Here is a 27006-nt window from a genome sequence, read left to right as displayed (position 1 = left end):
TTCGAGGGCAGAGGTGCCGCACACCGGTGCGCCGGGTGGGCAGGACGGCTCCCCAGGAGGACCGGCCCCCCCTTGCCGGCGGCCGCCCCGCCCCGCCTCGCCTCGCCTCCGGGCGCGGCCGGAGGGGGTCGGCGGGACGGGGCGGGGGCGGGCGGTGCCGGGGCCGGGGCCGGGGCCGGGGCCGGGACCGCTCCCGCTCCCGCCGAGGCGGAGTGCCCCGCCGCTCCTCGCCGCCCTCGCCATGCTGCCGGCGCGCCTCCGCCCGCGGCGGCTCCTGCTCGCCGCGCCGCTCCGCCAGCCCGCGCCGCGGGGAGCCGCCGCCGGCGGGGAGCCCGCCCGGAGCCCGGGCCCCACCCGCGGTAAGGGGGCTGGGGCGGCGGGGCTGGCTCCGCGGCGGCGGCAGCGCCTGGGGCTGACGGGGAGGTGCGGCGGCGGGCGGGCGGCTCGGGGCCGCGGCGGAGCGGGGCTGGGGCTCCCCGGCGGCCGGGCCCGCAGCGCGGCCCGCGGGTGGCAGGGCAGCTCGGGGGGCGCCAGGCGTTCGCCTGCTGGCGGGGGGACCCGCCCGGCTGGCTGCGGGGAGGTGGAACGCGGGGGGTTCAAGAGACGGCGTGGAGATAACTCTGCGTGGCGGAGATGGGGAAGGTTAATCCCCGAGTTACCCTTTCAACGAGCAGGACGGGCGGGTGTTTTCCCCTTCCACCCTTACTGCCACCCATCATTGACTCTTAGTGCACGGTTTGACGAAGTGTTTTCTTCCTAATCTTGAAGCTGAGCAGGCTCACAAGGTCGTTGCAAGTTACAAACCTTCGAATTTTGACAAAAAAATCCTCCTCTGGACTGGGCGTTTCAAGGCAGAAGAAGAGATTCCTCCGAGGATCCCGTAAGTGTGCTGCTCTTGTCCAAGGGGAGCATGGAGCCAAAGGGAAAGCAGCGGCGTGATCCTGATCTAAAGCTTTTCCACAGAGTTTGAAGCAGTTAGTTTTTCAACAGTGAAAACTTGGAAACACAAATGAGAGGGCAAAAGAATTTCCTGTCCTGGTTAGAGGTTAAGATGAAAAAATGTTCCTTACTGGGGTCCCCAGAGCCTGGGATTAAGAACTGGATCCATCTGAGTAGATAGCCTTGGTTACATTTATGTACTGGCTTGTTTATTTTGCTTATTCCTAACGTGCAATCAGGGAAAGATGTTATTGGTAAACAATATTTTCTGTTTATAGCTCCCATGAACAGTTCGAAGGGAGCTGTCTGTCACTGAATGATTACATCCAACAAATGATGATTTATTATCGAATTTAAGGAAAAATAGAGAAGAAGCTTATGAGAGAAACATCCCCCACCAAGGAAAACCGAGTACTTGACATAGCCTTAGCCTCCCATTCTTGCTGACCCACTGGACTAGAGGATCTTTGAAGGTCCCTTCCCACCCAAACCACGCTGATTCTGTGGTTCTCTGACTTGCTGAAGGCTAGCATCCCCCGGGGAAGTCAGTCACTGGACACGTGAAACCCCTCTAATGCCAGTTGCTGCCTTTTTCTCAGGATGTTCGATAGCGTGTTAGACATCTCTCTCCAGGACACTACTTTTTATCATCACAGTACATCCCTGTCTTGGGTGGTAAGTTGCACGTAAGCAGTGTGCAGAGCTGCGTTAAGCAACAGGTACGTCCTCTGCCTGTTCCTGTTGGTTCCTGACAGTTTCACTGATGTTTCCTGAGCTGGACAGTGGCTTTCCATTGTCCCACCTCTCTTGCGCTGTGTTAGTCCCACCATCTTCCCCTACAGAAAGGCTCAGACAGGTCTCAGAAGCTTTAAAAGCTATTCAAGTCGTCAGGAGGCGTTTATAAAGACACACACATTTGCCAGTGCATACACGTACGCACATGCCAGTTGCTCATTTCTGTGCGGTAGCTGCCTGCCAAGTGCGTGTCACTACTTTGTGCTTTCTGGGTGAGCAAAGACTTTTTAGAACGGTAAGATCATAAATAGTAATACACTAAAAGAAGTTAATTGTGAGACATTGAAGCTGAATTGTGTCACTGCTCTAACTGTTAAAAAAAATGAAAGAATTGCAAAATATTGTTACCTGTGAACACAGTCTAGCTGCTGAAGATAGTTTGTACTAAGGGTCAAATCTGCAGTCCTTATTCAAGGTTGTTGGGTTGTTGTGGTTTGATTTTTTTTTTAAACAGCTGTTACTGACTTCAGCAGCAGTTTAACCAGAGTCTTGATAAAGGATTGAGGAGCAGAGGCCCTAATGTGCAATTAGGGAAGAACATAATAAGGTCTGTTTTCCTTAAAGCAGAAGCAGAAAGCAGGCAGAAAGTGAAAATCTGCTTCAGAAGTGTTTTGATTAGTGCATTGTGAAATATGATTAGGCTAATAAGCCAGACTAATAACATTTATGGTTTTGCTTTTGTTGCTACAAGTGGATTAGTGGATTAATGATTTTATGTGCTAGTCTGATGTGTGGTTTGTTTTAAAGATGATGTGCGTTTACCATTGTACAAAACAGAAGCAGTTACTTAGAACTGCAGGCATTGTCACTCATCCGCAAGAAACGTGGCATGTACAACATGAGTGTGTGTGTGTGTGTTGGCCGGGAGGGGGGTAGTATGGCGTAGCCGCTCGTCAGACCTGCCCTCTTCTGTTGCATTAAAGCCTTCAAGAGAAGCACTGCACCCTCAGCCTTGGCACACACTGCCATGGGCAGAACCTCCACTACAAAAACTCCAGCTCTGCCCCATCCCACCACTCATCCTCTTTAAAGTAAAGCTAAAGGTGTTTGGGGGGAAAGAGATCATTAAAAGATCTTTACTCACAACATGAAATCAATTCTTTGTGCAACTATCCTTTTATGTATATATACGCATAAAATGATAACTATATTATGTATATTTATATTCTATATCTTACGAATATATATCTTTATATATATAAAGCATTCTCATGTGATTTATGAAAGGAGAATAGTGCAGAGCCAGCATTATAATGAACATCTTAAAATCTGTACTCCCAAGTGTAATGTCTGACTCAGAAGAAGGCTTAGCTGAAAGTTTGGAGACTATTTTAGTGATAGGGAGATTTCCTGTACTGCTGGTTCTCAGGGGTACGCAGCCTGCCCACAGCGGTGGAGGGTGGAAAGGGGAGCTGTACCCGTGCAGCTTGCTGGGCCGTACAGTGCCTCTCTTGCAGCAGTTACTGCCAAACGCAGGGGAGAAGTTTTCATTACTTTTGCCTTTGATGACCAGCAAAAACAATCAAGTCGATTGTTCTTGTTTAGGTGTGTGTTCCTGGAATAGCGAGAAGGCTGACATCAGCCGCCCACTTTACATAAAACTGCTGCTTTCCTCAAGAACTAAAAACTCTTAACTCGTAGCAGTACAAACTGTTTTAATCACCTATCCAAGTACATAAAGTCCCTAGCCTACAGTATGCAGGATGCCATCTAAACAGGTTAGATATGACAGTAATTAATTTCTAAAGTTAATTTTGAATAAAAGGAACTTGCTTTCACCACATCTGGTTGACACCACATACGCTTCTCCATCTGTTTCAAATAGATAAAACCCTTTACTTTTCACTATGTTTAAAAAGAGCTTAAGGTGTGATTTCTGGTGTATTGACCCCAGGTATTTAAATGCAAATATTTATTGCATGAGCAATTTTTTTTCCCCATCTTTAAAAAATCAGCTTAAATCCATTAAATGTTGCTTTTCCACTGGCAATGGATTAGGGTCAGAAAATGCAAAGTTCTTGGGTGGTACATAACCACTCATAGCAAGCTGAAGATGCTTGTTTTAGAAGTTATTCTATTTTTCAATGGTGATGTTATGTCTGCAATGCTTTGAAGAAGAGATACTTCACAGTTTTGTAATGATTCAATTCTGTAACTTTAATTGCAGGCCAGAGATGCTAGACAGGGCAAGAAACAAAGCTCGAGTTAAAGCTTGTTACATCATGATCGGACTCTCGATTGTTGCCTGTTTTGCAGTGATTGCCTCAGCTAAAAAGGTGAGTAGAGCACTAGCTCGTTATCACATAGCATACTTGAAACTGATGGAATTCTGTCAAAAGTAGACAAACCTGAACAAACAGCAGCAGCTTACACCTGCCCTAGTTTTGGCTAACCTGTGTTCCCATCACCCCTGACACGCAAGTCGCTGCTGGCTGTTGCTGCGATGGGGTAGCTGTCCCCGCGGTGCATCGTTACTCCTACTACACTACTCTTAAGCAGTGTTCTACTTCTGCAGGCTGCTGCACGTCACGAGTCCTTAACAAGCTGGAACCTGGCAAAGAAGGCCAAGTGGCGGAAAGAGGCCGCGCTAGCAGCGGAGTCGAAGACCAAGTAACTTAATATGAAATGCCAAATGTCCTTCTAGGAGCAAAATTAACTGTTGCTGAGCGGTTAGTGAATGTCACCAATAAATGGAAAACCGTAGTATTGCACACGCTGGAGCCAACAAGGGTAGTTAGAGGATCACAGAGAGAAACGCAGGGTCTCTTTCACTAGGGATATTCGATGTACTTGTTTCAAATTATTAAAATTATAATGTTTTGCACATGATTAAAAGCAGTAATTAATTTCAGTGGAGATGAGGTAGTTTCCTAAGGATGTCAGGTACGGAGGGAGCCAAGTTTCCACTAGCCTTCTTAAAAAACTTTCTTTCAGGCTTATCTTGAGCTGTTACGCAGGTAAGAGTTCCTTACAGAAAAGCTAGCTGTATTTTTCAATGAAAGGTTAAATGCAGCGAAGACCAAGCAGTAGCGAAGGTGTGAAAACTGCAGAAACAAGGAGACTTATGAACTTCACTTTTGCAATTCCAAATAAAGAACAAACTGTCATCAGCCAGAATATTACAAGTCTTATACACTGAGAAGAGATGGTTTGGAGAAGTGAGGGGAGGGGAAATAGGCTGATAATTCCACAAATTCTCAAGGCCTTATAAACTTCATGGGAATTCCCAAAGAAGTGGTCAGTTCTGCAGGCAGAGACAGAACTGTGGTTATCGTACAAGTACAGGTTTGGTTAGATATTTACAAAACGTTTAAAACCAAAACGTTTTCTGTCTGGTGACAGTGCCTAGTTTTACAGTGCACAAATCAGCCAGTTTGAATTCATTTGCCTCAATGCTGTATTCAAAATGGCATTTGTGTTTTCTAGTTTAAGAAGCCACACTTATTGAAACACTAAATAAATACAATAAACATCTGTAAAATAGGTTTTATTGGTTTCTGTATGGTATTTGGAGATTTAACATTCCATAATATTGCATACTACTCATATGTGTTCTATTACAGTAATGGGCCTTTGGCCTGGATTTAAAGATGCACTATTACTATCTGAAGTTAGTATAGGTATTTTAGTTTCCACACATTATATGAAGATATTGTGCCATAAGTAACTGAAATTTCTCATTCCAGATTTCAGTGAACTCTTGAGGTCACAGTTAAACTTGGCATATCAATTGGCAGACCTATTACAAAAATCCTCAGTTGTACAATTTAATAAATTTAAACCAACTGAGAACTAACCGTGGAGGAAAGACAATAGTGCATCTTTTCTTTTTTTTTTTTTTTTTAAAGACAGACCCGACAATAAATATTTTCCAGTTGCAAACTTGTTCTACAGCTAACTTATTTCTGTGCCAACATTATTACTATTTTCTGATTGCTGCTAGCAACAGTGTTTAAAGCAAATACTAGAAAATTAAAAAGCTGTATGAACCAGTCCTCAGACAAAAGTGCAATGATGAAAAAATTAGATATGATTCAGTGTATCAAGAGTAGGGAACTAAAAAAAAAATAAATCTTATGCTTTGCATAGTTGCATAGATTAGCTAGTCAGTATTCACATTTAAGCAGAACAAATGGTACCCTTTTAATTAAAACCAAAACCACAAAAACCAAACCCCTGTATTTTTAAACAGACTTTGTAACTGATGGGGTACTTCAGATTCCATACAAAATACCAAACAAAGAGATTTTCTTCTCTCAGTTGTTTTTTTTTTTTCCCTCCACACTGGTTTCATCTGTTTAGGCAACATCATCATATTCACGCCCCTACCTGCAAATGACTACACCAGAGCTGACCGTAAGTCATCACCTCTGGTTTTATATTGTTCGTTTATGTGCTTTTAACAAAGTGTGATGTAAACCCAGTGATAAAATAGGAGAGGCTATCCTGTACATTTATCCTTTAAAGAAGAATTGTCATTATTATTTTTTAACAATTTTAGGGTAAACCAAATGTTGAGTTTAAATAATTATTTTCATTAGCCAAAAGTCCATCAATTTTAGTTCCCTTTTAAACTATTACATATAAATGTATCAGAGGCATGAAATATAGTTTATCTAAATGCGTAAAGTGCAGTCACTAACTGTTCACACATATAGAACAATATATCCACAAAACTGAAGACAGTCTTTCAAAACAAATATAATACTTTAAATGTCCCCTCTTTTCTTCATTTTCAAGTCTTTTAATCAAGATTTTTATAGTTCAGGTTTGGTTTAGAGAGGCTTATAAATGCAGTTTTTACAGGGTTCTCCAAATAAAAAGCAGGCACAGCTGGTTATGTTATCAAAGCAAGGTTGTTAGAAACAATGGAATACCCTGTTACCTGAATAATTTTCTTATACTAAAAGAACACTGAAATTCAGCATTTACTAGTAATCCTGGTAGATTTCCATGATTGTTACCCTGTACTTTGAACAGATGGCGGGGGGGTGGGGGGGGGGCGGAGAAGGAAGGTCAGTATATGAAAACCTAAAACTATGAGAGTAAAAAGGGCACAAATACAATCATCTAACATTATATGAAAATTTGGCAGCTGTACTCAAGATTATCACACTATTCAAAACGGTTGTATGCTGTACAAATCTAGGTTTAAAGTGTCATTTGCTAAAATATCTCAATATTCAGAGTTCATAAAGTAACAGCACTCCTATATACACTTCTATCTTCCACTAAAAAGACTTCAAAAAGAGGTTTCTTCCCTCCCAGTTACATCTTAGTCAAAACTGACCATTAATCTTAGAAAATCCACTTCAAGTCCCCGTTCAATTACAATATAGTATATATTGCTGTAACATCAAAGTGAAACATCTTAGAATCTTAACCTGCATGTAAAAAAAATTCTAAATATAAAATGGTACTGTAAATGATACCACCTTTAACCTGTATTTTTCAGTGCATTAAAATATTGTTTAGTGACAAGCACAGTGCCATGGGGTAAGTAATCTGAAGTTTAAATTGCAGCTTTTTATGAAGCATGAAATGCTCTCGTATGTCAAGGATTTCACTTAACCCAGGAGTTTTATGTTAATACATTAATTACAGGTAATAAAAAATAATCATACTTCAGAGTTAACCCAAAGTATTAATTTCTCCAAATGAGATATACTACTAATACACCAGAAACACTACTTATATGCAAATAAAAGCAGAGCATACATTTTTCTGTATTCAAAATTGTTAATGTAAGTGTTAGAATTCTATTTCTTTTAGTGTTTAACAGCAAACACTGGACATTGTAGAGCCTAAATATTTAGATGACAATAACTTCTAGTTAGTTTTGGTGTCCACATACTTAATGCTATTTACAGTACAACAAACTTTTCCTTCAACTGGAAAGGAGTGATTCACTATTCATTCTTCACTGCAGTATTTCTATTGTCTTACCAAAAGAAAACCAAGTTAGTTAACTTAAAGAACAATTCACATGGCGGTAGCGTATTTGGTCAAAAAAATAATGCCTACTCTCTAAACTTTTAAGAAGCTACTGCACTAGAAAGGCAAACATTGCAATGTTTCTCAAACTAAAGTGATGTTACCACATTTTGACAGGAAACAGCTGTAAACCATCTGCTTGGTGATTTGTGCAAATCACCATCTCTGTCATTGATAATCGCAGCATTCTTGTGGTAACTACAGCAACTGCTTCCACTGCAAAGTACTGTACTTGTGGCTGACTTTTAATGCCATTTAGCAGCTTTAATTACACAGTCAACAGCAAATGACCAGCAAGCTCTCTGCTGATTCCAATTTGAAAACCTCTGAAATAGTCCTCTTCCCACATAATTCAGAAAAAGCTTTTTCATATATTTGATATTATATTAGGTAATTAGCTTTATATACTTATATCTATTATGTTTTAAAATACATTTTATAAATAAATTCCAACAGTGTTTTGTAAAGCAAGTAATGCATAAAAGTTTCACAATTTAAATAAATATTTTTCACATTCCAATTCAGCTTCTTACAAGCTCATCTTTATTTCATGCTTTAGTTCTGAAGCAATGTTTTTGCTTCAATACAAGAGGTAGATTTGAAAGAGACCAGGCAAGTCAAGCCTACTGCCAAAAATGCAACTGTCAGTAACTGTATTGCTGATATGCAGTTTGAGACTACATGAAAAATTCAGAACCACTACCTAAAATCCTACCAAGTCTTAGCTTAACAGTTCTTGTTAAATCACATTTAATGCTTTAACTTTAGACATGATTACTCACAGTTGTTTTCTGTACATAAGAGATAATGAAAAACACAAATACAAAACAAAGAACAATTGTATCTAACACAATATATAAAAGTGCATGAGCTGCTTCATCTATTTCTGCAAAACATATTCAACTTTTCCTCTAACTTTGGCCATAAAGAAAAGACCTCTGGGGAAAAAAAACCCAAACCTCTACAAGTGTTTACATTTTATGCTTGTCTTCACTTCAATAGTTTACAGCTGAAACCCCTCCATTGGAGCCTCCTGCTGTTGAAACACAAACTGCTGCTGACTTTCATCCACCTGAGGTGCAATACTGGAGTCCTCTTCTTCAACACCAAAGTAATGTTCTATGAGTTCAAAAGCCTTTTGGTAGATCTCTTGGTTTTCATGCCTCTGAAGAAATTCAATTTTATCAAGTCCTAAATTCAAAACAAAACATTTTCAAAATCTAGTTGCTTAAATGAATGATGAATTCAAAGGGAAACAGCTTATAGTATAGTAGTACTTCTTAGATAAAAAAATGCAATCCCAAATCATCTCCATTCATTCAATATCATTGACTCTTAATTTCCTAAGTTGTGTATTTCTAGTCTTCGTTTTCCGCAGCATTTTCTGATGTCCAAACTGACTTTAAAACTATGCTAAAAGAATAACAATTAAACTGAGGAGGAGGAGGAGACTGTAGTAACTACAAAGAAATATGCCATGCCTACAAAGAAATTGCATCTGTATAGAATTAGGGCAGCATAAAACTGGTTGCTATAGCAATTTCTAATATCCCCATTTCTTTTCTTTCACTCTTTCAGTCTTCCCCAACTCTAAATTCTATCCCCTATTATGGAGTCATCACTGGGCACAGTCTAGTATCTTTTTTCAAATTTAATTTTAAGATTTGAAGATACTATCTTTCCAAAGGCTTATCATTTGCAAGCTAGAGGACATAACCTCTGCCCTGCTGGGAGAATTAAGTGCTTGGCGGTCAGCTAGGTTGATTCAAAACTCCTTTTTAGCTATTTAAGATAATTCAGTTTTCACTTAAGCTGGATTAGGAAGAGCTCATACAAACCCTTCTGGTGACTACAGAGTCCACAGCAATGAGGGTGACGTAATTAGCTGTTTCCCCTACTTGAACTTACTCTACAGCTTCAGCAGCCTACACTTAACTGGTAAAGAAAAAAAAAAAAAAGAACCAGAAATTCAACAGTTGAAATTATAAACGGACTCAAAATCTGGAAGAGAATAAATTCCATTAATGTATTCAGTACTTATTCCTCTTACACGTTAGATTGCAAAATAAGTTCTCCAAGTATGCACTTGATTTTAGAAATGAAACTCTGTAACAGGGAATTCAGATTTAAAGGCTGCTTTACAGAAAAGTTAGTACCATCTAATCAGACATAATGTGGTCAACTATAATTGTTATTAGCAGTTTCTGAAACACAAATGTCTGCCAATTTTGTTTTGTCAGAGCTACAAAAAGATAACCCTCCATAAATAATGCCAGATTCATTATAAGCCAGGTTTAACATTAATTTTGTTAAATCAAAAGCATCTAGTCATGAAATTCCACAAACGTTATTTTAGTTTTGAAACTCTGCTTTTAAAATGGTTTAATTCAACAACTCTTAAAAGAAGAAACAGAACAAAATACTTTCACAAATTAAGTACAAACTTATTTTATTTTATGATCTGAAGTTGATTTTGCTATTACTGATATTTACTATGCTAAAAAGTGATCCGACTTTGGGAATAAGTAAAACAAACTCTGATCTCGCATCCTTGTTGGTAATGAAACTGTACTAGACAGGACTATTATTAAAGTAATAAAACTATATTTAGGATTGGCTGATAAATTTATCCAAACCATGGCTCCAGTAGACTAGGACACCTGTGTATTAAATACTTCTGAGAGTGTTTCTCTAGAGGCACATTTCTTAAATTGACCACAAACATCCGCAGGTTTTCTGCGTTTAACTGCTTTTCCCATCATGTTACATTACTTAATTTATGATGCATTCATGTTCACTTATGCTTGAAGTAAAAATTCTAATATTAAACTTACCTACAAATGGTTCACAATGGTTTTGTTTTTACAGCCTGAAATAAGGAAGTTCAGGTATGTAGTTTTACAAGAAGTAATTTCTTACCATATGCTTCCTCTATAAGGGCACAATAAGGATTAATGCCCATTCCATTTTGCTTAGACTCTTGTTCTCCAAGACGCAGAATATTTTCAAGTCCATTTAAAGCCACCTGTACTATTTTTGAATCCATCACAGTCAGGAGGTCACAAAGAGGCTTGGTACAACCTAGTGCTACCAAATACCTTTATAACAGCAGAAAAACAGAGGGGGATGGGGAGAAAAAGAAGGACTGATAATCCAGCACATTTATTCCGATATGCCTGTCTATCACTACTGGTCCTTAATTTTGCTAAAAGAAGTGGCTAACAAAAGATTTCTAAACCACAACACAAAGATAATCTTAGTCTGAAACTGAATAAATATTCTAATTTATCCCAATGAGAAAATTTAATGTGCATATTCCTAACTGGAGTTCAGAATTTGTAATCTTTTCAACTCCTTTTCACTTATGATCTTCAGATGAGTTTAACTGAATAGAAAAGTTAGTTTTAGCAGTAAGTTCTTTTCTCAGGCATTTCAAATTTTGTAGTGGCAAAAACATCAAGTAAACACGTTAGAGACAGATATGAACATTGGACGCTGCTATGTACTAACGTAGTCCACACCAGCAGCCCATTAAGATATTAGCATTACCTACTGTAAAAGGAAGGACATAATTGTAAATACAAAAAAGATAATGGGATTCTGAGTATCCTATTCCTTTTTCCAATTTTGCACAAAATTGTGTAGGAATTTTGGAAGTCGGAACCTGTGTCCTTGTTTCTAGTGTGCAAGTAAAATGAACGTTTGCAAGCAACAAAAGGTTGCTTAAATACAGTTTATTTAGTGGTTTTAAATTATCCTGCAGTTAGACAGTAGTACCTTGATGTTAAAAGGGCTAAAATTTCATGACATAACAACATATCTGTATTTTGTGATGAGAAGCTACTTTTATGGTATTACATGCACATTTACTATTTGAAGATCCTGAATTAAAATACGCTAAATTTTAAGATGTTACATTATGCAAGCAATCAAAATAATAGCAAAAAAAAACATCAACAAACTTTTGTTACCTCTGATAACACTTAGTGGTTATAAGAAAACCAGGACCGTTTACATTTTAAGTAAATCAGCATGCACTTATTGCAACAGATCTCCCAAATGTGGTGGAAGAGTTATCACATCACTTTCAGTTCTGGCTTCCAAATAATACAGTCATTTTTAAATCCATTTATCAACTACTGATTCAAACTGAACGCTATGCTGATGGTATTCAGAGAAACCAGAGAATGTTTTATTCGAGTCATTCAAGAAGTCCAATCTTTGCAGCACATAAATAGCTGCTGACAGTAAAATTTTAATCAAACTCAATTGTGAAAAAGGAGTTTAAATATCTGCTTTAAAATAATACTGATAGTGAGTTTAAAATACATGAAGAAACCACGAAAATTCCTGACAATCCCATTGAGCATGTTTTCTAAACAACTATCCCAAATTTTTCCATTTTCAAACACTGAAACTGTTTGTTAACTGTTCCAATTGTGTTTGACAATATAGTATCAACTCTGGAAGATAACCTTGTGAAAGCTTTAGCTGTAATATCACTGAAACAAAGCAGCATCAGTCAATTTGTTATTAAGTCGACTGCATACATTTCACTCATTCTTCTGAGCTTCTATATGTTTAGTCCCTGTGTCAACAGAGTTACAAGGAGTTACGGTTGTGTTTAGGATTTTGCTGCTATGTTTGTCAAGATTCAACTGCAGAAATAAAAATGCCTTACAAAAGATACTTAGGCAGAGAAAATAGTAACACGCACAAACTTACCTAATCTGTTCAGGGGTTCCTCCTGATGTTGCATTAGTTATGGCCCATGCTGCTTCCTTTCTGGTGCGAAATTCAGCTTTTTGAAGAATTTCGATCAATATTGGAAAAATATTTGCATCTATAACAGCCTAAGAGATGAAATTATAATATTTTATAATAATTAATAAAGATTTAGTATACACAGAGAAAGAACATTACTACCCTTCACTACAAAGGTCAGTGATGCCTGCTGGTATCAAAGCAAACCATGTTTTCTTAGAAGGCACCACACTAACTAGAAACGCTAAACTGAAATTCAGAATTATTCCAACATTGCACTACAGCAGCCATCAGAGTATCTTCTTTGTTGACTTCTCTGTCTCTGGTGGACAGAATACTGCTTACTGGATAGGCCCGTTTAAAAAATATCGTATGACATAAGCGCTAAACCTGAGGTTTTGAACTGGAGATCAAGCCTCAGGCAAAACTTCCCTTTGTCCAAGTTTGTGGTCTCCACAGAAAGACTATATTATGTATTTTAAATGACATTAAGAGGTAACATTTTCATCCCTGATTGAAGTAGAGGGGGAAGAAAAAAAAAATCATATTGAAACATGTATTCTGATTCAGAATTCTCATTTTTGTCAAACAGCACCTTTTTTCAGGTAACTCCAGACACCTGAAGCAATAGTCGGGATTTAGTAGTTTCCACAAGAATACAACTCAGTATTGATGACATCATGCAGGTTTTTTATCCAAGCAAAACGTTCAACATTTCCAAATAGGTAGAACTGGTAAATTGTCCACTTTTCTCTAGACTAGTTTGTGCAAGATGTTTTGTTTCAACTTTTTTAAAAAGAAAAATGGCTTATTACTTTAACATGTCTATTACAATGCATAACAAAATTAAAGAGAATATACCGGTAGATGATGCTCCCACAGGGAAAAATAACTGTTGATATGAGATCTAAGAGAATATTTTAAGTATCCTTTCATTTCTTTTATAAGCATCAACTAAATTCCTTTGAGAGAAATGAATCAGTTTCTCTAGTACAAATCATGACAGCTATTTTTAAAGTATTATTTTATGAAGTTATTTATAATAATCTTTCAAAATTTAGAAGAAAACATTTAAGTTAGGTAAAATTATAGACAGTTAGGACTAAAACAAATAATGCAGAGTCAATGTAGTATCTACTTATTTCTCCTTGTGAAGGAAACAAATATACAGGCTTTACCTGAATCTGAGCTCTGTTTCCTGCAGTAATATTAGAAACAGTCCAGCATGCTTCTTTTCGAATAGATTCCTTGGGACTACTAAGCAAGTGCAAGAGACAGGGTAATGCAGAGCAGTTTAGAATCACCTAAAATAATGTGAAAATTGAAAATTGGGTTGTACAGTATACATATATATAGGCTTGTGCAATATAGATATATATATAAAAGCACTTTACAGGTGACTTCAAAAGATTTTGCAACAAATTTATGTTACACAAAGTATCATAGATAACATCTTGCAAAACTGAAGTGTTCAATGCTGTAGTGTGTGAACAGACAGTCCAGCAATTTGAAAGAATCTGCCCTCGATTAAGTTCAGACCAGAAGACTGACAACAGCAAGACTAAATAAGGCTGCTTGCCTCTAGAATATGAATAACTGAGCAGTGTAAATCCAATTTGTATAGTTGTTTGTTAATTTGTTTTTTTAAGAGACAGATGTTTTCTATTTAATTCCTTAGCAAAATCCTCTCTCACAGAGCTCACAACAAATTATGTAATTAACTTATTTCCTTATTTGCCCTTTACACTAGTTCTGTCAGCCTTTTAGACACAGCTTCCTTTAAAGCAGGACCTGTCTTAGTATTTCCTGCATTGCTGCAAACTCAATTCCATTGCCTAAAGTTAAAAAATAAATCTTTAGAACAAATTGCATCAGTAAGACTATCACATACAAATTCATGGACAAATCAAGTATGACTGTTGCTTACAAGTGAAAACTTTGACTGCATTTGAAGACTTAAAAAAAGGGAATGATAATAAATAATTGAACTCCCACTGGGGGGCAGGGGAAGAAGTTACTTTCATCGTGAATGGGAAGCAACAGTCAAAGTATTGTACAGGAATGAAGCAACCCACTACATACAGTGCTGTAAGAAAGTGTTCATTCTTACAGTAATTTAATGTTTAAAATAGCAGCCTAAACTGTCAAATTAACAATACAGATTTGTACAGAGTCTCTTTCACTGACGTATGCAGATACCTGTACTGGACATGTATTTTGTCACAATTTTTACATAATTCTGTCCTGCCAATTCATTTTTCTTAAATCAACTAGTCTTACCTGTGTTTGGATATCATCCCCAGTAACAATATTTCCAACTGCTCTTAATGCAGGGGATACCACCTTGTAATCATTATGCCTGGAGACAAATATTAAATTGCTTGATATTACCAAGTGTTAATTTTGCATTTTCAGTGAACAATGGTTTACTTCAGGTGCTAAATTTTTAGTTATAAAAACCACTGCATTACTTCTTACACTTTCCCGCTATTTAGCCAAATGTGACAACTGCAAGCCCACAACTGAATTGCTGATTCAAGGAAAGGGGCATCTCTATGGAACAACACAACTTCGAGCAATCTATCTGTCCAGCAGATTCATTTCACCCAACTCAAGTATTATTGAATACAATACTGGAGCCTGCATCATTCAATAGCCACAGAAACAAAAGGGGTGTTTTTAGCTGTATACTAAAACTTAGCAGCCCTCCTTTGCAAGTGAACTTCCCCCTTTTGTAAGTCAGTAACCCTAGAAGCCAATACATGAAGGCCATATTCCCATATTCAACTGTCTGAGGTGTGGGGGAAGGAAATCTACTCAGTTGTCCTAAAGCTTCTACAGAAGAGAAAGCAACCTCACCCTCTCCTAACACTATACAAATGAGCTTTTCACAGGGAACTGTGCTGAGCTGTCAGTGCTGGGTACTACTATCCCTGACCTTCTCTGCAGTCCCCATGTGAACACAGGGATTTAGTCTCCCTTTCTAGGAAAATAATGAACCATAAACCAAATATACTGGAACAGTTCAAAAGTGGCACAAGCCTGCCTCTGGACTTCATGAGTCCAAGAACTGTCTGTATTGCAACTACATCTCCTAGAAAGGCAAGAAAACAAAATACAACAGTGACATAAAAAAAATAAGCTGAGAGATTAATTTACAATTCAAGCTTGGTCTTCAGTCTTCACCTTTCTACTCCTCCATGTAAATGAAACCCTACATTAAATTTTAAAGAATATAATGGAATACTTTGGAGAAAACTTTTTTCCACTATCAATCTTAGGAAAAATCCCAGGAGCCAAGCAACCTAGCAAGCAACTTAAAAAAAGGTCTCAGACTGAATTCATGCTCATCACTTCTCACAAAATAAATCCAGACTTGAGGTGAGAAAAAACAACTCAATTTGAAGTAATTTAATATTAACAGTACTGTAAGACATTTATTTGCTGAAGACTTACATAAGCAGCTCTACCAATCTTCGACACACTCCAGAATCAATAACAGCTTGAATTTTATCATTGGGACCATCTGAAAGGTAAGAAAGGGCCCAGCAAGCATCTGCTAATACATCTGGGTCACTGCTAAACAACAGTCTTGATAAAACATTTAAGCAAGGAGCAACCTAGGTTAAAGAAAAATATTACATAAAATTAGGTGTTTCTTATTTTTCAAGTTTCAGACAACATTCTGCAAAGGCATAGAACTGCAAAACTATTTACTGCCAAAGCACACAAGCTCATTAATGAACCAGGACCTAGGTGGAACACTTCCTGATTAAACTAGACATCCAATTCAAACTAGCAAATTAGATAAATTCTGATTCACAGCCTATTTATTTAGAGATACTGTATTAGGTATATAATTGTTCAGCTTAAACAAAAACCATCTGCTTTTACAGGTAACCAGACGATCAGAGATTACTGATGCTTTTTTTAATCACTCAGGGAACAGAATTTCAAACTAATAACCTTTTTTTGATATTGTTCTTTGTAGGAGTACTGGAGGTTATTTGAAATAACCAATTTATAATTGCTTTACCACAAAGAAACTCAGAGCAATTCACAGAGGACTCAACATTCACTGAACCAAATCAAACAAGCAACGGCTCACTTCAGTTCTCACCGCAACCGTAGCCTCTGGCCTTAATCTCCTACAAGTTCCACACAGACACAGACAAATGAACTAGACCATCTTAACACCACCTGGAACTTGACAGGTTTCAGCTGTACAGCTTGGGAATTTCATATTCTTTGTAGAACTTAATTCTTTATCTTACATCAATTATGCAATTCAGCCTCCTTTCTGTGTCCAATTAGTGCTACTACAAAGGGCAAAAAGCAAAAGAGCTATTCTTACTAGCAGCTGCCTACAGGGTATCCTTTTCCACTGAAGTTGTAAGTGTTTAAGCAGCAAGAGATCTTGTTGTTTTTTTACTACCAGAAAAAAACACTACTGAAGGATATAACTTGGGCAGAGCAATTGTGAGGTGGTTGATTAATTGACATCAGAAATCCCCACTTTTTGTCAATCTCTCCAAGAATTAAGTAGCAATGACAGTAATTACTACCTCATGAGGTAAGCTTCAAGACATGTAAATTCTCTCCAGATTATCTTTAATGATCATTTAACCTCAGCCTCTTCTACCAGAATATCCAATGTTCAGTTCTTTTAATCCTTTAATGTCATTAACCTTACCAGAAATTAATTTCATACTGAAAATAAAGATAAAATAAAAATAAATAATACTCCTACTAGCCTCTACAGTCTTACTGTCTTTGTAACCACATACAGGAGGAGAGGAGGAAGTGAAGGGGAAAGCATACAGGCAAATCACCTCTGTCATCATAGTCTGATTTAACTGCATCTGACAGAGCAGAAAACTTGAAATTTTATTCCTGCAGCATGCACTCACAATCATAAAATAAAAATAAACAAAGAAAAAAATTTTGAAAAAGCTTCAATCATAACTCACATCCTCTAAAACAGATCTGGAGAAAATACAGCCCCAAGGGGTTTAGTGCTGAATGTATTATTTGTCCATCATTTCATACCAGTGAATGACTATTTGCATATCACTAGCTACAATCTCAAGTTTTTAAGTAATTTAATTTTATTGCTGACAGGTGTCAAAGCAGATTATTTTTTGCAGATACAACAGATGGACAAGACTGTGTGATTACATTAAAAAGACAAAATTGAGTCTATCTCCAAATTCAAAGATTCTGTGTATTATAACATATTACAAACATAAGTCTTCTTCAGCTTTCTCATTTCTCAAAATGAATAGTTTATTATACCTTACTGAAGTCTGGAGGAGGGTTCTTTCCTCTACAGAGATTTGAGAGAGCCCAGACTGCATTTCTAGTTGTTGTAAGACGATTTGAATTTGTTAACAGTCTATCAAAGAGAGACAACAATAATAATCATTTCTTATTGAAAAGGTACATCTTTTTATGTCTATTATTACCAACAGTACTTCAAATCAGGAAAAGAAATCCTATTATTGGGCAATAGTTTCAATTTATTTCTCTTCATAGCTTACATGCTGCAAGTACTTTCTTAGAATCAACTGAATCTGAATAGAGTATTTTTGCATGGACATCTCATTCCCAAATCAAGTACATGCATAAAGTAAACCATTGCTCATATGAAAAATCATTCAGCTAATCTTTTCTGAGGGTCTTCAGAAGGGGCTAGGAGATACAACCCTCCCTTGAATTAATTTTGAGGTTTTCATTGAAAGAACACAATTAATAATAATAAAAATAGTTCCATAAAAAGTTAGAACTGAAAAGATCTAAAAAAAATTAACACTTTACTGTTTTTGCTGAATAGAATGCGAAAGATTCAACACCTGAAAAAACAGGTTCACTTTCAGATACATACCAAATGTCTAAAATTGTTAATCCTTTAAATCCTTGAGGAAGGTAATCACATTCTCCTCTATTATTTTAAGCTATTTTACAAATGTTTTAAACCATTTTATTATTTTAAGCAATAACAAATTGAACAAAATTAGTGTTGTGTACATTTTTCCCTGTGATGAAGCTACCTTACATCCTATCATAAGCGTACAGTAAATGCTGGAATGATATTCCTAGTGAAGAGAAATCTTCTGGTGGAACACAGCTCATGTAACAGCTACTCTGCCAGCTCGTCTCAACAAGCAAACGGATAAATAGCAAGGCCAGAGCTTGGAGCTACAGGACAAAGGTGGTGACACCAGCCTATTGCCTAGCCAGTTGGAATCACACAAACACAAGTGTGAATTAAATAATCTCTCCCAACCTATATATCCAGAACTCTGGTAACACAGAGTTCTGCACAATACAGAAATTTCATACCTGTGAAATAACACTTCTCTCCTTTTGCAAACACTGGAAAGCTTCCAGTCATGGACTTAAGATATGCATGAAGCTCAGGTAATCCAAAACATTAGAGTCATAGCAATACAATAAAAAAAGAAACATTCTCAATTTAGCAAAAAGCTTGTATTCTTTTTGAATAAACTTTAAGTTGAAGTTTACAGTTATCTATACCTGTACACTATAGTTACAGTATTAATTTACAATACTTACTCCAAGAGGGGTGGTAATATCCCACAGTTTAAAACAAAGTCTCTGCATTCTGCATTATCACCAGCAATGTTACCAAGAGCCCACACTGCCTTAAAAAGCAAAGCATCGAAGTGAATTTATACTTGCTTGCAAATCAAATTTTACAGATCATCTATACATTTTTTTTTTACAGCAAATATTATAGAAGTAAAAAAGCAGTATCATTCCAAATATAAAATTTCAGAAGACTACTGATTTCTATATTGTATTTTTTGTGAATTCACACAAGGTCAATTACCTACACTTCAAGTCATCCTTTCAAGGAAAGAAAGTCTTGTTATGAAAATATGTTGATTTATGTGCTTTTCAATAAAAAGGATACACGCACTCTTTTCAACAGTTACATTTGCTAACTATGTGTAATAGATTCAATAAAACTGGCTCAAAGTTGCAAACAATGTGTGAGGAATAAAAAAGTTAAATCATGAACTTTCAATATACAAACTTTCAAACATGCTAAATAAAAGCCAGTAAATTACAGCCTCTCAAACAAAAAAAAACCCCAAACCAAACAAAAAACCCCAAGTTCAGGAAAATGTTAATGAAGACTGTAACGTAACAAGATGGAAGAGCACAAGTATATAGGAAATAAAGCTGCGAGATAACATAGGGAAAAAAAAATCCACATTGTTTTCTACTATATTCTTTCTATTATGGTGTTCTAGATCCCATCCACCTGTAAATGCTGCAACAGAAATGAGGTGCTTTCTTCAAATTACTCAATAACATGAAATAAAAAACAGGTTCAAAGAAACCTGAAAGAATCATAAGAAAAAACACATGAAGGAAAAAATACACTGAAGGTAAATTTTTATCTTCCTGGAGCCAGATCAATGGGCTAGCAGCTGAATGGGGCTCAAAACCTCTCTAACCACACACACCCCCAGAAGACATTCATAAATTAATTTTAAGTAGTTATAAAACACCCCAAGAAAACAGTTACCTGCTCCTGTACGTCTTCATGTTCTGAACTAAGCAACTTAATAAAAATTGGAACAGCTCCGGTTTCAATTACAACTTTGGTGTGTAGAAAAGTTCCAGATGCTATGTTTGTCAAAGCCCACGCTGCTTCAAACTGTTGAGGAGCACAAAGATGACCATGTTAAACCACTCAGCAGTAAAGCTTAAAAAACAGTTTGACATGAGAGTTTTGCAGGGGTTAATTTTCCAACTTTTTTTTCTCCTTTCCACTGAAATGCAATTACTACCATTATTGTACTTTCTATACAATAAAATAATTGGGATTGACAAAGTCTCTATTTAACAAGCACTTTCAGTATCTAAATTATTTTTAGGTTTTGGCTTGCAGCTCTAACTGTAAGGAAGATTTCAAATCTCTTAACTAGTACAAATCCCTTCTGTTTACTCTATACTAAGTTAATTCTTCTAGTACGAATGTACACAAGGTGTAAGTGCCATTCCATGGGCTATCACAAGTAGACAGAACTAGTTACTCCTACCGTTAGTTATATATTTTTCTAAGATTTTTCTAAAGGGGTTTCTACAAGTCTTTCAGTTTAGTGTATATTTTTCTTCTTTTCCAAGATTAAAACTGGAAACTAGTACAATACACTCAACACAAACAAAAGAGATTCTGCTCACACATCAATGCTGATGATCTTAATATACCAGTCTGGAAACTCTCTTGAACACATTCTGCTTTCAACACCCATGTATTTGACCAGTTGAATACACAACCCTAAAGACTACTGTGAAATCCGCAAGAGTCAAGTCAAAATCAGTGGCAATACCTGACATTTTAGACAACTAAAATTCACAGCTTTGGTGGTTACAAATAACCAAATTTGGTTATTAAAAAAATAAATAATAATCACATGCGTTCCAAAGATGTTTGGGAGGGCTTCTAATCCCATTCCAAACCCCCAATCAGTACCAGCCAAACTCACTTGCAGAGTGTAATTCTCATTTCTCTCTAGAAATTTCACAAATCTCTGTACTACTCCTGGTTTTTGTATGACTTCATCTATAGGTGGATTAGGCTCTAGGGGATAAAAACAAACATATTTGTTTAAGTCTAACAAAAAGAGACCAAATAAATTACTTTTTCAGTATGACACAAAACATTAATACGATTCTCAGTTCTTATCATAATTTTTAGCATACATTTTAATGTCAAATGAAGGAGTTAAACTTTACACTTTAGAACACTGCAGGATCATCTCCATAAAGTTCTACAATTTAGTAAACACCCTACTATGTATAATAATAGTAACACATACTATTATCCATTGGCATGTTATTAACTCATTACAAAACGCTGTTCCCTCAATCAGTAGCTCAGGTCAGTGGAAGAGTAATTATGATTAGATACTATTTTAAATGACCAAGCATACCTTTACGTATCATGCTATACAAATACCAGCATCAATTTAAGACTACATGTCTTACAGTCTCAACAAAAATAAGTTACAACTGTTCTTTGGCAGCCATGTAATTTTTCTCGCCTCAAACACAGAATGAGAATCAGAAGTTGAATCACTGCAACAAGTACTGTAAGTAATGTTAGTGTGCAGTTAGTTACTGCCCTGGACACTTCTATCAAAATATCCTTGCTTTTGTTACTTTGTCTGAAAGACTTAACATTAGAATAATGAAGCTTTCTGTATTTAGCCACTAGGTCGGAACAGATTTGGCACCGTTTCTCTATACACAGAACTAGAAGTTTCAGCAAGCTCTATTTAAAAGTAAAACAAAACTAAAGGTTAACTGAATCTCTATGACAAAAATTCGTAATAACAACACAGGGGGAACAATTAAAATCAGGCAATGTTTACGTACCTTTAGATAGTAATTTTCTGAACTTCTGAGTTGCTGTGAGTTGCTGATCAGGATCATCTGAGAAAATCATCTGCACCATATCAACTGTAATAACTTCTTCCTAAAAATGAAAGGAGGATTTATGTCTAGTACTATGCACATTAACAGGTAACATTTTAAACACACTCTAAAGTAATTACCTCTGGAATAGGTACAGTAGAGCTGACATCAGGATCCTGAATTGGACTTTCTACCATAGATTCTTCATTTCCCGGGAGAGAAACATTTCGGCGTTTAAACAGCTAAACAAAGAAGAAACTTTTGAGACATTTGAACTTACCATAGAGTGGGTACTGATGACATACACTTGAAGAAATGCTTTCACCAATACTAGGCAAAGTATTTCAACCACTCACCTTCCTACTCATCCATGCAAATGGAATTCTACATGAAAGTTTAAAGAACATAAAGGAGAAATACACTACTATATCTGTATCTTGATAAACTGCACTGCAACTTTCAGAGAGACATTTAAAAACTGAAGTTCTTTTTAATTAGCAAAGTTCCATAAATTTTTCAACATGTAAGAAAGATCTTTTTACTTTTATTCTTGTATCCCCCACAATTAGCATTTATTTTTAAGCAGGAAACAGTATTCTACAAGCTACTTTCTCCTTTTTTAGTTTATAGGCTAAAGTCATCAACACAGAGCCAATGTTTGTGTCTCAGCACACCCCATTCCTCCCTTCAACAGAAGGTCTAAGATCTATGTACTTTCTTTGCATGCCAATTAAACAGCACCTATATTTAATATACAGTTGCAGAAAGATTAAAACAGAAACATTATTTTAATATACTTGGAGAAAAAATGGTGTAGGTTCAAGGTGAACTTTCAAATTATGTAACATTAAACATTCTCTATGCCAAAAATCGCTTTAACATTGGCTGCGGGCACTGCCTATGCTCAAAATATATACCTGCACTGTAGTGCTTAATGACTGCCTCTTCATTTTCTGTCATAAAAGCAAAACATTTGCATTAGCCTGTTTTCTTCTAGAAACCAAACCTAAATTTTTATCTTTAATCCTATACTACACTTAGAACTACTGTAATTAACAATTCTAAGAATATCACGTTGGTATATAAAAATAAATGTTAGAATCTCAGTCCATTGACTAAGATTTCATCTGTAAGCATAATAATGAAACCTCCTACTAAATCCTGAAGGTTTTGTCCTCTAGGTGTCTATAGACACCCAAACTTCTGCTATTGTACATGCCCAAAACTGCAGAAGCAACTCCATGTTTACATCTACCTATATTTCAAACAGGAACCTAAAACAAAGCATTCTCTCCCTTGTTCAACACACTTCTGTATTGGGCACAATCCTGGACACAAAACAACTGCAGAATCCTGGCCATGAACAAAGTTTAACTCCATTTAACCCAAAAGGAAGAAGAAATAACATTTCTCTTTCGGAAGACCAGCCATTCTTTCTAGCACTCAACAAGGACACAGAAGCTCTTGGTTGAAATGTATAAACTGTTTTTGTTTAGGATCATGGTCTATCTACCAGTTATAATTTCTTTTGGAGCAACAGCGGTCTCATCTCCCTGCATAAACGTGTCCTCCCCAGTTCAAGAAGAGCTGAAAAACACCAGTCCAACAAATTAAGATCAAGGAGAACATAACAGTATTCTCATTATTACAACAGTCAGCATGGGAGAGGAAACACCCATTATCTTCATAATTTACCTAGGGAGTATTTACTACAAAATACACAAACAAAACTTTCATCAGGAACTGCAGTGCAGTTACCCATTCACAGGTAAATGCTCCAGTGTGACACTACTTCTTACTCTTACCTCTCTGGCCCAACTAATTTAAATTCTTTTTCCATGCAGTAGCACCATTTTCCCAGGAGAAGGGTAAGCATTCCCACCTCAGAGAAGACTGTAGATCAGTGCCTGGGACACTCTCTAGGTTGTGGGAGACAAATTCAGCCACTTTAGACCAAGCAGAAACAAAACTACATTCCTTACTTTCCTGGCAAGAAACTACTAAACATTTTGAGAAAAAGAACTACCACGAACCATTAAATTATACAATGCTCCATGTACTCTGATCACTAAAAATTCAATAAGGAAAACTGCAAATGTTATATATAATAGCTCAGGGATCATTAATTGGTAGCCACTTTACTAAGTTACTGTAGACAAGCTCTTGGGCAATTTGAAGTATGGCTTCAAAGATGAAAATAATCCTCTCCCTTCTAACAGTACAACTTTGGTCCAAACTCTAGAAGAGAATGCAAGGTTTCTAATCCTTATTGGAAGTAAGAGTATCCTTTCAGCCCAGTCTTACATGTTTAAACCTAGACTAAGGATTAAACTTAAGACACGGGTCTCTCCTCTGTGTGCCCTAGTGACTTAAGAGGGCTTCTGTTCACTTTTTTGTTTTATGATCCTGTTGAGAAGTGCCTGGTGCTCCCCAAGACTGCACAGAAAACAGACATTCAACCTGGCACTCTGGATTCTGCTCCACAGGACGAGTCTGCTCAAGTCCTTTCACATATCTGAATTTAGCTTCTCAAGTACTTAACAGTTAACAGCTCACCAAGATACTTACCTGTTCTTCCCTTTTCTGTTTCCGAAGCTGGATTCCTTCCTCCTCTCTTCGTCTGCGCATTTCTTGGGGATTAAGTGCATTATTCTTGTAGCTTTTCATTCTGAAGTTATCTTTACCCGGGCTTGCCATGTTGTCTATCAAAAAAAGAAAAATTACTCTAAAAGGCCAAACCCTGCAAGGCAAACATGCCATCTCAAAAGTACCTACAGTAGCAGCTATAGCTGCTTGCAATCCCAGTTCATCAACACAAATCTCTAAGGCAGAAATCAGAGAAAAATCTTTGCCTAGACAGGCATTTCTAAACTGCAGATTAAACTACAGATCATCTCAGGGATCAGATACTTCATTAAAGGGCATAAGCTACTGCAAAAAGAAGTTATGGGTCTTATGAGCAAACTGAGAAAGAAAAAAGCAAAAACATTACATTGCTAAATTTTTATTCTGTAAGCAAGTAAAGGAATTTGCTTCCTCCTCTCATAAAGGAGACATTAAATGTATTAAAAAATAAGGACAAATCCAAGAAGAAAACCTGCAGTAATTACTGCTTCATTTACTATCTTACTGCATTGTTTCTTTTTTTTTTTTATGTCTATCTCGCAAACATAACACAGGATCTAAAGGTCATGCTGTGTTTCCTTCTAAACTGTATGCAGAAAAAACTCTGCAGTAAAACAAATTAAGGGTCAGTAGCACCCAGACAGGCATACTCTTTTCCATTTTAAACTAACAAAATGATTGACCCATTCTAATTAACAGCTCTTTTGATGGATTAGAGGATTAGAATCTGTCTGTCATTTCAGGCATATCAATTGTGAAAAGATAAAAGCGATAAAACATGATTCTGTCACTGAAATGATCAAACTGACTGAAAAAGGTTGGTAATAGCATGGTGCTAGTTTTTAAAGCTAAAACTGTAGCTTTCATCTGAGAAATAACTGTCAAAAATATGATTTAAGACTCTACATGAGCTCTCACTTGTTTGAAATTGTTCCACAACATGAAAACAGACAGAAGAATATCTAAACTACATCTCTTGAGCTGCACACAATTCTCTATCAACTTCCACGCTGGGACTATTTATTTTTTTGTATCAGCAGTACCAAGGACTGCTGAGCAATAAACACAAGCTATGAGAGGAAAACAGCCCACAGGCTTAGGCTGACATCAACAAGACACTCTGAGGACTCAGCAGCCTGTTTCACCCAAACACATTTGCTTCACAAGAGCCTTAGTAAACTACTGCCATCTCTGGACCACAAAGCAATTTCCTAGTAACTGCCATAAAACTTTTGAGCTACAATTTAAGAACATCATTTTCCCAAAAACACTACTGGCTTAACTAGTCCTAGAACATCATCACTTCCTTAATCCACGTCTTGCCAATTTAGTTGCGCCAACAAAACTCTCAGGCCACGCAATGAACCAAACAAGAGAAGCGTGCATTCAAAGTAACCCAGTTTAGGTCACCAGCTCAATAAAGAGTTACAGAAACACAACGGGGAGAAAGCTCCCATCAAAACTATTTTCAAAAAGAAAAGCTTATGAATTTATAGCTTCATTCAGCACAAGGGTTTTGGTATAGACATCATAAGGGCAAAAGTCAGCAGCGCCTGATCTATTCAGGCTTCACAACTTCTCCATCTAGATCCAAGTCTGCACTTCTGCTCTGCAAAACTATGCTCGTTTTAACACTAAATCCCTCTACCCACCACATCCTGCATCTCGCCCACTTGTTGTGCCTAGACTAAGACCTACCCTAGTAATAGGTTTTTTTCTCCCTGCCTACATAAGGCTCCCTAAATAGCGCGCCTCGCCGTACCACCGCCCCCTCCCCGACTGGCAGCGCCGGGGGAGGCGGCACGGCCTTACAGGGGCTGCCCGCAGGCTTCGCACCGGCCAAGACCCTGGCGCAGGGCCGGGTCAGACGGCAAGTCCCCTTGCCGGCTGCCCGGCCGAGAAGACAGCTACCCCGGCCAAAAAGAGCGACTAGAGAAGCTCTTCACCCACGTCCCTTGAAGAGGGGGTGGAAAAGTCCCCTCCCTCAGCAGCAGGGCAGGGAAGCGGGAGGAAGGCAGCCCTCTGACGGAGGAAGCGGCGGAGAACAGCGCGGGAAGACCCCGTCCCAGCACCGACCGCCCCGCCTGGCGGGGACCGAGCTGCCGTGCGCGGCAACGCCCCGCTGCTGCCAGCCGACCTCGAGCAGACAGGAGACCGGCCTCCGCCGGGGAGCCTTACAGCAAGGGGCACCGCACCCCGCCCCGGAGGGGGGCACAGCCCCTCCTACCCCTTCCCACCGGCTCTTAGCGCTCTTACCCATCGAAGCGGAGCCGCACGGCGCCCGCCGCCCCCCGAGCGAGAAAACCCCGCTCCGCTGCGGACCGCGGGGCCGGCAGCGGATCGCAATTCAAGATGGCGGACGCCGCCCCGCCGCGCGCCGCACTGGCCGGGGGGCGGGCCCCTCCGCTCCCAGCAGGCTCTGCGCGCGCGGGCACT

At 38.0% G+C, this 27006-nt stretch overlaps 2 protein-coding genes across 6 annotated transcripts; one reads left to right on the top strand and one right to left on the bottom strand.

Moving 5' to 3' along the window:
* The first annotated feature begins 175 nt into the window (after positions 1-175).
* FAM162B (family with sequence similarity 162 member B) lies at positions 176-5228 on the top strand. The gene is made up of 4 exons (XM_072855742.1): positions 176-359; positions 769-880; positions 3902-4010; positions 4250-5228. The coding sequence occupies exons 1-4, from the start codon at positions 242-244 to the stop codon at positions 4346-4348; spliced, it is 438 nt and encodes a 145-aa protein (XP_072711843.1). The 5' UTR covers positions 176-241; the 3' UTR covers positions 4349-5228.
* KPNA5 (karyopherin subunit alpha 5) lies at positions 5187-26980 on the bottom strand. 5 transcript variants are annotated; one of them, XM_072855735.1, is made up of 14 exons: positions 26827-26980; positions 24514-24647; positions 22086-22187; positions 21907-22006; positions 21015-21109; positions 20051-20182; positions 19069-19157; positions 17793-17887; positions 15949-16018; positions 14773-14851; positions 13671-13796; positions 12454-12581; positions 10648-10826; positions 5187-8919 (listed from the first exon to the last, which is right to left on the bottom strand). In XM_072855735.1, the coding sequence occupies exons 1-14, from the start codon at positions 26828-26830 to the stop codon at positions 8732-8734; spliced, it is 1521 nt and encodes a 506-aa protein (XP_072711836.1). In that variant the 5' UTR covers positions 26831-26980; the 3' UTR covers positions 5187-8731. The 5 variants fall into 5 exon arrangements, with proteins under 5 accessions (XP_072711836.1, XP_072711835.1, XP_072711840.1 ...); XM_072855734.1 differs by having other exon boundaries at positions 15949-16112; positions 17788-17887; positions 26827-26979; XM_072855739.1 differs by lacking the exons at positions 24514-24647; positions 26827-26980 and adding exons at positions 23459-23532; positions 23751-23795 and having other exon boundaries at positions 15949-16112; positions 17788-17887.
* Positions 26981-27006: the final 26 nt, after the last annotated feature.

The sequence above is a fragment of the Ciconia boyciana genome, chromosome 3 (genome assembly GCF_034638445.1).
Source record: "Ciconia boyciana chromosome 3, ASM3463844v1, whole genome shotgun sequence".
In the NCBI taxonomy this organism is placed as follows: domain Eukaryota; kingdom Metazoa; phylum Chordata; class Aves; order Ciconiiformes; family Ciconiidae; genus Ciconia; species Ciconia boyciana.
Note: the sequence above shows the minus strand (reverse complement) of the source record. Positions and strands in the feature narration are given on the sequence as shown.